The sequence below is a fragment of the Rhinichthys klamathensis genome, unplaced genomic scaffold (assembly GCF_029890125.1).
Source record: "Rhinichthys klamathensis goyatoka isolate OS25496 unplaced genomic scaffold, OSU_Roscu_1.1 h1tg000121l_1, whole genome shotgun sequence".
Classification (NCBI taxonomy): Eukaryota; Metazoa; Chordata; class Actinopteri; order Cypriniformes; family Leuciscidae; genus Rhinichthys; species Rhinichthys klamathensis.
Genome location: NW_026606658.1, coordinates 2600541 through 2613303, shown reverse-complemented (window position 1 = coordinate 2613303; position 12763 = coordinate 2600541). Strand labels below are relative to the sequence as shown.

The 12763-nt window shown below is 39.7% G+C and overlaps 1 protein-coding gene across 1 annotated transcript; it reads left to right on the top strand.

The window, feature by feature from the left end:
* The first annotated feature begins 715 nt into the window (after positions 1-715).
* On the top strand, positions 716-5154 carry ormdl3 (ORMDL sphingolipid biosynthesis regulator 3). Its single transcript, XM_056255511.1, has 3 exons — positions 716-902; positions 2434-2585; positions 4550-5154. The coding sequence occupies exons 1-3, from the start codon at positions 729-731 to the stop codon at positions 4683-4685; spliced, it is 462 nt and encodes a 153-aa protein (XP_056111486.1). The 5' UTR covers positions 716-728; the 3' UTR covers positions 4686-5154.
* Positions 5155-12763: the final 7609 nt, after the last annotated feature.

Below are 12763 nucleotides of genomic sequence, written 5' to 3'. Positions count from 1 at the left end.
TACTACATTATGTATAATATTTCGTTAAAATAAACTACTATACCCATAAATCTCTCTGTAATTTTGCATAATAGCCTAATCTCTCCTCACTAGCACTTTCTATGATGTTAGGGGGCGTGCGCCTTTTCAGCAAATTATCAACGCATCCAACGCTGATTGGGCAACATTATCCACGTGACGCACACCATCCAATCGGCGGCTATAACGATGAATACATTTCCATCTTTCTAAAGGTAAATTCTGAAAAATGATGACGTGAAACGATGAAGTCTTGCTGTGTTGTCACCATCTGTTTGCACAGGAACAAAGTGCTTCAAAGCAAACATAATGAAATAAACAGACGTGTCAAGTTTCGTGTGCGCGAAACACCAAGGCTACATTGCACAAACGCTCCAGACAGGAAGATATCCTGATAACGTTTACGAAACGAGGAAAATAACGCTGTTATTCGCAGGATTTATTGTGAAGTTCGTGATTCGTGAAGACTCTTGCGCAATATTGTACTGTAAGTGAACAATGCTTTGTCCTAATTGTAATTTTAAATAACAACAATAATTTAACAGTATGAGAAGTTGCTGCACACTCTTGATGGTGATTCTTACATTTTGTTTTATGACTTCTTGTAGTTTATGCGTCTAAATTTCAGTGAACTAAATGTAATTCTAAACACACATGTGCATTTACACTTGCTTCTTGTCTGTGACAGTAAGTCCCTCTTCTGCGCGAGGATGAATGTGGGCACGGCGCACAGTGAGGTGAATCCAAACACGCGAGTGATGAACAGCAGGGGTATATGGCTGTCATATGTGCTTGGCATCGGCCTCCTACACATCATATTGCTTAGCATACCCTTCGTCAGCGTGCCTGTGGTCTGGACCCTCACCAACCTCATCCACAACATGGTAAGAATGACATGTGCACAGTCTCCCCTGATAGCACACGTACATCACTGAGACGTCTTTTTGATGTGCTTGTTTACATCTGGAAGACGTATTATTTAGAGTGTTTGCTCATCTGCAATACGTCTATGACGTTTCCTGTTAGATGTCAAATAGACGTTTTGAAGATGTCTTTAAAATGTAATGATTTAGAGTACGTTAAACTGTCATCTTAAAGATGTCTATCAGATGTTAGTAAACAGCAGATGCTTTCCAGATGAAGTGATCTTTAACCGACATCTTGCAGACGTACGTGTGCTAGAAAGTTCATCTGCTGGTGTTACCTAGAGCACTGCAATAAGAGTTTAGGTCTGGTTGATTTGCTAAGTCAAGTGGTGATCCAACACAGTACCAAAATTGACAAAATAATACTGAAATGTCTTTAATAGGCTATACCATGCGTGACGTCATAGACAACTTCATAGGCTCAACAATATGCTAAATTATTCACATGACATATTGACTGAAGAGAACATTTTCATAGATTTATGCTTTTGGCACGCAATTAATGGCACAGAACAAATTGTACTCAAACTGTGTTTATCCTCACTGCAAGCGAACCTATTTTATATAGTTTTATATACTATTTTATATACTTTTATTTAGTATTAATATAGTCTACGTTGTCTTAAGGATGCAACCTGTCAAATTACAGATGCCGACATAGACAGGTGTCAAAATGACATTTGAATTTGTGATGTGTATTTCCAATAAAAGACATGGAAAGCATTTCCCCCCTCCTATTTACAAATTGATTTTACATTCTGTTGTGCTATCCTAAAGGCCCGTATATACTGTTCGCCACAACTATAAAGTTTAATAATAGCTCTAATTCTATGAGAATAGGGAAATCCACACCACAGCTATACCAATAATGATTTCCTGAATAATCATTGACAGCCACTTCGGATCGATCCAACTTTAAAGAGCTCAAGCATTTAAAGTGGCAGATGACCTTACTAAATCATAAATAGAACCTTATCATGTGTTGATGTGGGCGCTAATTTAGTTATTGTTATAGTTATCTTTATTCTTATCGTTCTTGGCCTTAGCTACACTTCTATAGTTAGTAGCACTGAAATGTCCTGCTCTCTGTGACCCATAACTGATCTGCAAACTATTTTAGGTCACAAACCAGCAATTGAGAACCATTGCATTAGTTTCATAGAGTAAATGTAACACAGATGCTTTTTTAAGAAGCAGAGGTTTGAAATAATCATTTGTTTTGTGACAGCCCCCAGCTGCAGGATCTCTGAAATGCCAACATTTTTTTTTTCTTGCTGAATTTTGGCCCGTTAAGTTGCTGACTCCAGGTTCTGTAATTTCAGCCAATGGCGGACTTACAGAGCCATCCTGTATCGCCTTTCTTAGTCATCCTGCTACCAAAACAGATCAGCTCTTGCTGTTGTCCTAAGAGTTGCACAACATCTGCTGATAGAGCTTTAAAGAATTATACCAAAGGTCATGATGTTCTGTGACTGTCTTTCTGTTGTAGTGCATGTATATCTTCCTACACACGGTTAAAGGAACGCCGTTTGAGACTCCGGACCAAGGCAAGGCCCGGCTACTGACCCACTGGGAACAGATGGACTACGGGGTCCAGTTCACCGCCTCTCGAAAGTTTCTCACCATCACCCCTATTATACTGTAAGAGTGTTTGCTTTCACTCAGTGCTGTTAGGAGCTTCATTCTGTTCGTCACACCAATTTGTTCTGCACACGCACTGTCAAGGCTTTCACAGCTTGCACTGCATGGCCATGAGCAAGAGGCAGTGATGCTGACTTCCTGTGGTGTCTGCTGGCAAGGAGAGCTGGATTTAGAAACATTTAGTCAGTCAGTCAGGTCATTTGCTCTACTGTTCTTCTCCTCTCCAATTTCAAGGGTTTATATGTTGGCTACAGTGAGGGATAAGGTGGTTGCTAGCCCCTAGCCTTAGCTGTTTAGGTTAGTCTCCCTGTCTGACCAGCAGAAAAGCACTTACAACTCTTCTAAAAGCAGTCAACAGTGCAGCTTCACCAGTCTGAGAGAGCAGCTAAGATCAGCAAACTAGGTTTAAGATATTGTTTTTAGCAGGGTTGGTTATATCCTGTGGGAATTTAATGGTGAAAAGTGGATGTTACATAGTAGCAGTGTTATTTTAGTATTTTTATAATATTATTATAGTATTTATTGATATTTTTAATTGGCTTTTTTAAAAATTAATAGTAGCTTTTTAAATATTTCTATTTAGCCTCAATTTATTTTTATTTTAGTTTTAGTAACTTCAGCTTATTTCAGTTATTATATTTTATTATATTATTAATTTAGTGCTGTCAATCAATTTAAAAAAAATGAATCACACATTTTTCTGTAATTAAAATGCGATTAATCACACCTAACATTAAAGTTTTTAATATATTTCTATTTTGTAATACTTTCACATTGAATCTCCAAAATAATTTAGAAACAACATAAATGGCATCTTTTTACCAAGCACTATGAATGAAGGGCAGTATCACTGATACCAGTACTGATACTGATGTCTCTATTAAATGGATTTTTAAATGGAATTTTAAATGGAATTTTAGCTATTAATTATAGCCCTTCAACATAACAATATGATTGAAATCTATCAAATTGAACATTAATAGGCTTTAAAAAATGTAACAATTTTACATTTACGTGAACTTAAAAAAATAATCTTCACATTAACCCATTGTAATAAATGTCACATTTAGCAGTGCCTTTTAATATATCATGTTTTAAAGCTACGGTTTTAAAATGCACAAAAAAAAGTTGGTAACACTTTACAATAAGGTTAATTTATTAAACATTAGTTAATATATTAACTAACATGAACTAACCATGAGCAATACATTTGTTACAGTATTTGTTAATATTTGTTTACGTTAGTTAAAACAAATCCAGCTGTTCATTGTTTGTTCATGTTAGTTCACACAGTGCATTAACTAATGTTAACAAGATTTTAATAACGTATTAGTAAATGTTGAAATTAACATTAACAAAGATTATCAAATGCTGAAGAAGTATTGTTCATTCTTAGTTCATGTTAACTAATGTAGTTAACTAATGAACCTTATTGTAAAGTGTAACCAAAAATTTATTGTTTCATTGTTTTCAAGCACTGTGCAGTCTTCACTGTATAAATTATAAATTGAATAAAGATTAATACTCATTAAAGCTACAAAAGTGATTCAGTCAAGAGCAGTGAGTGATTGTTTGTTCTTTGATTAACATTAATGACAGACAGCAGCAGGTTTATTAGGCTGCGTTATTAAGACGCGTTTTGACTCGTTTTAATGCGTTTTGACAGCTCTAATGATTAAATTATATTATATTATATTATAAACTGTTTTTATCTTTAGGGTAACACGCACTATTGTTTAGAATACTACTATTCATTAATAAGGTAAATATGTCTGTTTTGAATTTGATTTTAAATCATCTTTTTGTAACATTGTTTCAGCATGAAGAAACCACATCCTGGCTTCCCATTAGACGCCATGTTGTGCTGTGCTTGCTTGAGCAACTTCTGTAGCCTCTGCATCTGTGCATCTCATGTTGCTGTCTGACATCTGACTTGATCTTGTCCTTGTCCTTCCCCTCTACAGGTATTTCCTGACCAGTTTCTATACAAAATATGACAGGGTCCACTTCATCATCAACACCATTTCCCTGCTCACCGTGCTTGTCCCCAAACTTCCTCAGTTCCACGGGGTCCGTCTCTTCGGAATTAATAAGTACTGATGCGGTTTTGATCTTCAACACAAGAGGATGTGTTGACACACAGGGCGCTTCATGACTTACTCTGTGGAAATAAATAAAAAAGGGAGAAATATAGGGCTTCTTCGGATGCTCTGCTGCTTTGCGGTCAAACTGGCCGAATAATCTGCTACGGCATCACTTTTATTGATGTTTTTTCTATAACATTTGTTAGATACAAACACATTTGTAGAACCACCTGCAGAATTCAGCAGATGAGGGTCTCTGGAGATGTTAGGACCTCCGTTCTACTTTGTTGAAACGGACAGTGTTGTTTAACAGCATTATGTACGTCATGTGGAGCAACATGTTAGCTTTTTCACTTTGGCAGAAATGCTGCGTTGATGCAATGAATCTGATGGGTCAAAATTATCTGTTTCATCATGTCTTCTTAACTGTTTTGCTGGCCTGAGTCAGCATGTCCCAATGTTTAGCACTGGGAAAAGAGAAGAAAGGTACTCTGTTTCTGAATAAAGAGTAGAAGGCTATTTTTAGCCCATGTGCAAAAGACTGGCTTCAATCCCATAGTTGGACTTTGTCACCCTGTCCTGAGAAAACTTCTGCCAGCCCTTTATTTCAAACCTTAAAACATGTTTTTAGATTTAAAACAGAACTAGTTGAATTTTAAATACAGTATGATTAACATATTTTAAACAGATGTTGGTTGCAGTGATATATCTAGTGTGTAACCAGAACCCTAAAACCTTTCACTCTTTTATAACATGCACTTAATATTGAGTAATAAAATGAGTTAGCTGGATGCATGGGAATTAAAAACCTCTAAGAGCTCTGGATGGGGAGCACCGGTACAGGGAATATTGGATTGGATCCTTTTTTCGCCAAGAGAGAAACTGCAGTTGACCTTTGGATCATAATCTGTGTACAGCTCCTGCGCTTCACGTCCCAGTGTGAGTCAGGATAACTTACATGGTAATGCAGTTTACTAAAGTACAGAATATTTCTGTGAAGCATCCACAAAAAATGTAAGATGTTTAAGTGCTTACCATTGGTTATGGCCAATCACCATGTTCTCTTTTACCATGTTATCATTATGCTGTTTCACGAAGGCAAAATGCAGTGGCTACACTGAAACAGAAAATTAGCTTTTTTATTGCATTTTGATTAACAATTTAAGCAAACACGAGTGCAAACCCATCTGCCACAATACAGATAATGGTCTTGATAAACTACATTCTGCATTTTGCGAACAACAGTATGGACCGGTGGACTGATGAGACAGGCCCTGTGATATGCATTTTGCATGACATCATTTCTAATAATTTATAATTGTCTTTTTTGTAACAAAAAGTTGAACTGGAATGATGTATGGTCTGTGACTAACCTCACAGACGTATTCCTGGTACTTACTGAGCAAGATTCTGAAAAGGTTGCTTTGAAAATGACATTGCTTGCCTTTATAGTCTCATACAGCATTTCATAATTTGTCATGTTTAGTAGCAATTTGTTATAATGGTGTCATGCTCTCTGTGATTTTTGTTTTATTGCTGCCTTTTCGATGTTATGGATTACAGTCAGAACAATTGTGTTAACAGTAATCCTGCATACGTGGAGCAACACCTTATCTAGCAAATCAGTTGACCTTGAATCCCATACTTGTTCTTATCACAGTTTGCTTTTGTTTGTACTTCATATTCTGTGTTATACATTTCATGACAGATGCTTGCTTAATGTTGACATGATCAGTATTTGCAATAATACTTACTATTATTACAATGATAGAAACTGTATTATTTGCCCTCTCACATTAACGTAAAGTCATTTGCAATCAGCCTTACTGCAGAGTTGATTACTTCATACTTGATTTGTTGACAGTATACCTTTTGCATTCTTGTTTATTTGCTTAATACAATTGGAGATTAACATTGTGATGGATGATTAGAGTTCATTTGTTCATCAACTGGGCTTCAGTTCTCATTATTTGCAGATGGTTTGAGACTCATTTGACTGGCTGCATCAATATAGCTAAAGGGATGTTCCCTGAAATGTGATTTCATCACATACTGTATTAGTACATTTACACAGCTATTTTACCTTTATGATTGTAAATACCCAAGCTATGAATCTTAATGATTTGGGAACTGTAACAACAGGAACTCTTGTGAAGTTGGTCTGTTGTGACATGGCAATCTGAGGTGTTGTGTTGTGTGTACCGTGGTTAGCTGGCAGGATGCCGAGTCATATCAGAGCCTTTCTTTCTTGTATAGTGAAGTACAATGCTTTTTTTTTTTAGGAGCAACAGAGCGTCTCGGACAAATAGTCAGTTTTAGTACATTTTTGCCATGTATACCCAACAGTTTCTCCTGTTTACATTCACACAGTGATTGTGATTGCAAAGCAACTCCCATAGCAATTTACTACAGTAACTGCATGACGTGATGCTGTGCCAGGTTTAACAGCAGGAAAACATCTTATCTTGTGACTGATAAAGCCTATTCATCAGTTAGTGAACTCTACCTGACATTTTACAATGTGTCAGATGAATAAGACATTAAGACATTCAAATGGACAGATCACGCAAAAATAGAAATGATTTCATCATTTATTCACCCTCATGTCATTCCAAAGTGGAGTTTCTTCCTTATGCAGAACATAAGATGATTTCAACTTTTTTTGCCCATACAATGAAAGTCGATGAGGTTCCAGCAACATTGGACCCCATTGGCTTTTATATGAAAAAATATATAATTCAAAATATCTTCTTTTGTGTTCAACAGGTGTGGAAAGTAAATGGTGACAGAATTTTAATTTTTGGGTTAATTGTCCCCCTATTAAATTAGAAAACTGACATTTCTAAGGTGATTTCCTCTAGTTTAACAAATAAAAAATATATATATTTGAAGACAGAGACACTATAAAGAAAGCAACACACCAGTATTTCAGCGTGCAACGTGAGCCAGGGCCGTGCTCTTTGGGCTGTTACCGAAAGCCAGCAACTTTTGAAACTTTGACTGGGTGAGAGTCCATCTGAATGGGCGAGAGTGAAGCCTCATGTGTCAGTTTCAGTTCTCCATTACTAACTCCAGCCTGTCAACATGTCTCTCCCCTCAGTGAGCAGATCCATTCCAAACGTGAGGCATTTCCTTCCTTCTTCACTCACATGCATGGTCTTTTTCACTATCATCATTTTTTTTATGATACTATTAAAACTGAATGGTTGTGTAGATGGAGTATGGAGCAGTTGTTGATTTTATGTTGGATCATGCCAACTTGGATACTGAGAGCAGGTGTATGTGTAATTACAAGTGATGGTCTTTACATATTACAGTTTTTCTCAAATGCTAAAACACATTTCACAAACGTTTCCTCCATGTTCCCCAATGTCTAAACACAACACCCTTTTCTAAAGCTACATAAACACAACCACACCTTCTCCCTTCAAAACTCAAACTTTCACACCAAAAGAGCAGCTCAAAGCTTTCAAAAATGTAAACACTATACACATCATTACACACTACAGCAAAACAATTGAAAACACAATGCTCAATTTGTGAGAAGGTTCTTTGTTTCATAACTGCCAATGCATATTTTTAGAAACTTTACAGTAATGGATCTTCTTAGATCTCTGCAGAGGATTAGGCATTTAGATTTGTGAGTTTCATTTGAAGAGTATAAATCTATAGTAAATTCTGCATGTACACTACTGTAACACAACTCAATGCAAAAACTATAAATCTATTGCACACAACAGTACTCTTGAAAACATGATCAGGGTGTGAAGTTTTTTTTAATTTACTTTATTCACACCACACACACACCACAATCATGTCGCTGAGCTGCATCGGGCCACATCACCTCATCCACATCGCAGGCTATATTGTCTCTTGCCAGGCACTGCGGGAAAAACGCCCTGGAATGGCGAATCCATCCTTGGAAGGCCTCCACTGGGATGTCAACACAGGCCAGCTCCATTGCCCTTAGGAGGTTCTCTCTAGTGTATGGTTGTCTGTCATAAACCTTCCATCTCCACGATGAGAAGAACTCCTCTATAGGGTTCAGGAAAGGGGAGTAGGGTGGCAGACAGACGTTTAAAAAGTGGTTACTGTTGGTGGTGAACCACTCTCTGATTTGGTTTGTTCTGTGGAAGCGTACATTGTCCCAAATGATCACATAAATGTGATGTGCGGGATGGTGTTGTTGGCGGTCCAGGAGGATGTCTTTTAGCTCCTCTAGGAAGGTGAGGAGACGTTGGGTGTTGTAAGACACTAGGACAGCATGGCGGTGGACAAGCCCCTCCAAACCCATGGCCGCACAAAGAGTAATATTACCCCCCCGTTGGCCAGGAACCTCAGTGATGGCTCTTTGGCCAATGATGTTACGGCCTCTTTGCCTTCGTTTCTGCAGGTTGAAGCCAGCCTCATCGAGGAAGAGGTACTCATGAGGTCTGGCCATCGCGTCCAACTGTAATATCCTCTGTGAAAATGTGAAAGTGCACAGGTGTTCAGAACAACAGTCAATCAGGTAGCACAGTATTGTCCAGAAGTAATGTAGGCCACTGAGCAACACAGTATGTCCACTAACTGTACTGTGAACATGGATGTATACTTACTTGCACATGTTCGTAACGTAGGTCTTTGTGTCGCGCAGAGTTGCGCTCAAAGGGAACCCTATAGACCTGTTTCATCCGCATCTTTTGGCGCCGGAGAACTCGGTCTATTGTGGCCAAGCTGACATTATCAATGCTCTCAAAGTTGACATTATTGGCAATGACTTTGTCTCTGATCTCCTGGTGTCTGATGAGGTTGTTCTCACGAACCATATCCACAATGAGGGTTTCTTGTGCCGCTGTAAATATGGCAACCCTCCCACCTCTATGTGACATTCTTTCAACTCTAAAGAAAGAAACGTGTTGTCAATTGACATGTTTTACAATACAGTAACAACTGATCTGAAACCAATAGACTACTTTCACAGGCTTGTAAAATTGTATTGTGACAAAGAAAGCAATAGAGTACAATAATTGTTGTGTTTTTCTGAATGCCCTGATAATGGTGGCCACGGTGAACCTACTCAGGTTTGGACAGACTCTTAGTCCTGCTTCAGCCATTGTCATGCCATGGACAATGACTGTTCCTCGCATATCGTCCGTAATGATGGTGCGAGGTTGTCTTGCTCTCCCTCCTGGACCTTCTCCTCTCCCTTGTTGGCCTCCTCCTCTCCCTTGTTGGCCTCCTCCTCGCCCTTGTTGGCCTCCTCCTCTCCCTTGTTGGCCTCCTCCTCTCCCTTGTTGGCCTCCTCCTCGCCCTTGTTGGCCTCCTCCTCGCCCTTGTTGGCCACCTCCTCGCCCTTGTTGGCCACCTCCTCGCCCTTGTTGGCCCCCTCCTCGCCCTTGTTGGCCTCCTCCTCGCCCTTGTTGGCCTCCTCCTCGCCCTTGTTGGCCTGCTCCTCTCCCTTGTTGGCCTCCTCCTCGCCCTTGTTGGCCTCCTCCTCGCCCTTGTTGGCCTCCTCCTCGCCCTTGTTGGCCTCCTCCTCGCCCTTGTTGGCCTCCTCCTCTCCCTTGTTGGCCTCCTCCTCTCCCTTGTTGGCCTCCTCCTCGCCCTTGTTGGCCTCCTCTTCGCCCTTGTTGGCCTCCTCCTCGCCCTTGTTGGCCTCCTCCTCGCCCTTGTTGGCCTCCTCCTCGTCCTTGTTGGCCCCCTCCTCGCCCTTGTTGGCCCCCTCCTCTCCCTTGTTGGCCTCCTCCTCTCCCTTGTTGGCCTCCTCCTCTCCCTTGTTGGCCTCCTCCTCGCCCTTGTTGGCCCCCTCCTCTCCCTTGTTGGCCTCCTCCTCTCCCTTGTTGGCCTCCTCCTCTCCCTTGTTGGCCTCCTCCTCTCCCTTGTTGGCCTCCTCCTCGCCCTTGTTGGCCCCCTCCTCTCCCTTGTTGGCCCCCTCCTCTCCCTTGTTGGCCCCCTCCTCTCCCTTGTTGGCCTCCTCCTCTCCCTTGTTGGCCCCCTCCTCTCCCTTGTTGGCCCCCTCCTCTCCCTTGTTGGCCTCCTCCTCTCCCTTGTTGGCCTCCTCCTCTCCCTTGTTGGCCCCCTCCTCTCCCTTGTTGGCCCCCTCCTCTCCCTTGTTGGCCCCCTCCTCTCCCTTGTTGGCCCCCTCCTCTCCCTTGTTGGCCTCCTCCTCTCCCTTGTTGGCCTCCTCCTCTCCCTTGTTGGCCTCCTCCTCTACCTTGTTGGCCTCCTCCTCGCCCTCGTTGGCCTGCTCCTCTTCTTCCATGGCCAGCTCTTCTCCCTCCTCTGACTCGAATTCCTCTTCCCCTGACTCTGCCTTCATCCATTGTGTTTGTTTGGAATCTTCAGCAAACTGTGCACTCTGAACTTGCTTTTATACATGTGGTCACAGCATTAGCAACAAGTGTCTTCAATTTTGAGTCGTTGTGTGTAATGAATGATGCCAGGTGTGTTCATTGTGTTCATTGTGGCAAGCATTTATGATATTGGAAAATGATGGCTAGATTTAGTAAATGTGTTTAGACAACTGGTCATTTGGTTTAGAGGATTGGCTTTTGTGTTTTAGCATTTGAGAAAAACTGTAAACTAAGGGTTTGATTTGTACAGCACTGTAAGAAAAAAAGGTTACACTTTATACGATCTATACGAACTATAAGTAACTTTCCAACTACATGTCAACTAACTCTAATTAGAGTCTTAGTAGACTGTAGCAGACTGTTAGTAGACTATTAGGTTGGTGTTAGGATTTGGGATAGTAGAATAAGTTTACTAGTAGTTGGAAAGTTACTTATAGTCAGTAGAATGGCTGTTGAAATAGCATCACAATAAAGAGTTATGAGATATTAAGCAGACAGTCTACTAATCCAATGAGAGTTAGTTGACATGACTTGTAGTTGCAAAGTTAGTCGAAATTATGCTACCAAAAAAAATCTAAATAAGGGTAAAACCTATTTTTACAAACATTTCTTAGTGTGGTAGCAAGATGTTAAAATATGAGCTGTCCAACTGAAATGCTTTTAATTATCCGTTTGTGTAATGTCATTAAAAATAAATTTGAATTTGAAAGGAAATGTATTTTGTTCTCCCTTTTATCATGCGGACATGATGTGCAAACATCTGAAATATTAAGCTGCAAAAGAGTACCTGAGTTGACCACTAGGTGTCAGTGCAGCTGCTGCAATAAAAAGACTTTTAGTGCAGATAAGGTGGCCTTGCCGACTAAATAATTTACTGATAACTATTCAGTTTGTGGTTACCACATAGACAGAATGAAATGGGCATTGATTATTTTTTTTTAAAGATTGTTAACGGCCTTCCGTTTTTCTGGATCTGAATATGATTGTCAGGAAACAAAACTGGATTTTGTTCTCTTGGCAGCTTTCACAAATTATATGTCCTTGAATGTAGTCTCATTGATAATATATTCATCTTATCCTGTGCTGTCTTTGATAATGTGACTTTGAAGGCCACTGTCATATTCCATGGATAGTGGTCTTCAAAAGGCAGTCTATTATTTTTTGTATCTTCTGTCCCAAATTTAAAAATGTTAATGCCTAAAGTATGGCTTTTCTTAAAAAAACATAACTTGAATGGACATCAATGTATGTAGGCCTATGTAAATTGCAAACCTGGTAAAAGTAGGCTATGTCAATAAATGTATGGTCTATAGTACTGTAGGCTATATGTTATAATAGGCTAAGCTATAAAATGCAGCACTGAGTTCTATAGCCTACAATATGTAACAGGGGTCCCTTCTCCATCTTCACTAAGGGGTCCTTGGCCTAAAGTTTGAAGACTCCTGTTCTTCTTGATTACACTTGTGCTTTGTAGTATGTAGTGTTTCATTCAGCAGGGGGCAGTATATACCACAAATTGACGCTAATCCAAAGTGACATTTGCCACCCAAAAATAGGATTTGCCTAGAGGATAAAGGCTCTTTATATTCATTACATTTTAGCCTAGATATTCAGCAGACGTAATATTTTATTTTAGTGAGTAAAATGAATTGCTGTTAACAGGGATATTTTGTCACCTTGGTTGGTTTACTATTTAACATTTGAATCAAGGATAATGCAAGACTCTGTGATCTTTCATTTGAAAATACACAAAGGCTGC

What these genes read in the sequence shown, in the direction of transcription:
- ormdl3 (XM_056255511.1), top strand. Translation starts at nt 729, where the DNA reads ATGAATGTGGGCACGGCGCACAGTGAGGTGAATCCAAACACGCGAGTG. An exon ending in CCAACCTCATCCACAACATG is followed by an intron (nt 903 to 2,433) that starts GTAAGAATGACA and finishes TTTCTGTTGTAG; the next exon opens with TGCATGTATATCTTCCTACA. An exon ending in ACCATCACCCCTATTATACT is followed by an intron (nt 2,586 to 4,549) that starts GTAAGAGTGTTT and finishes TCCCCTCTACAG; the next exon opens with GTATTTCCTGACCAGTTTCT.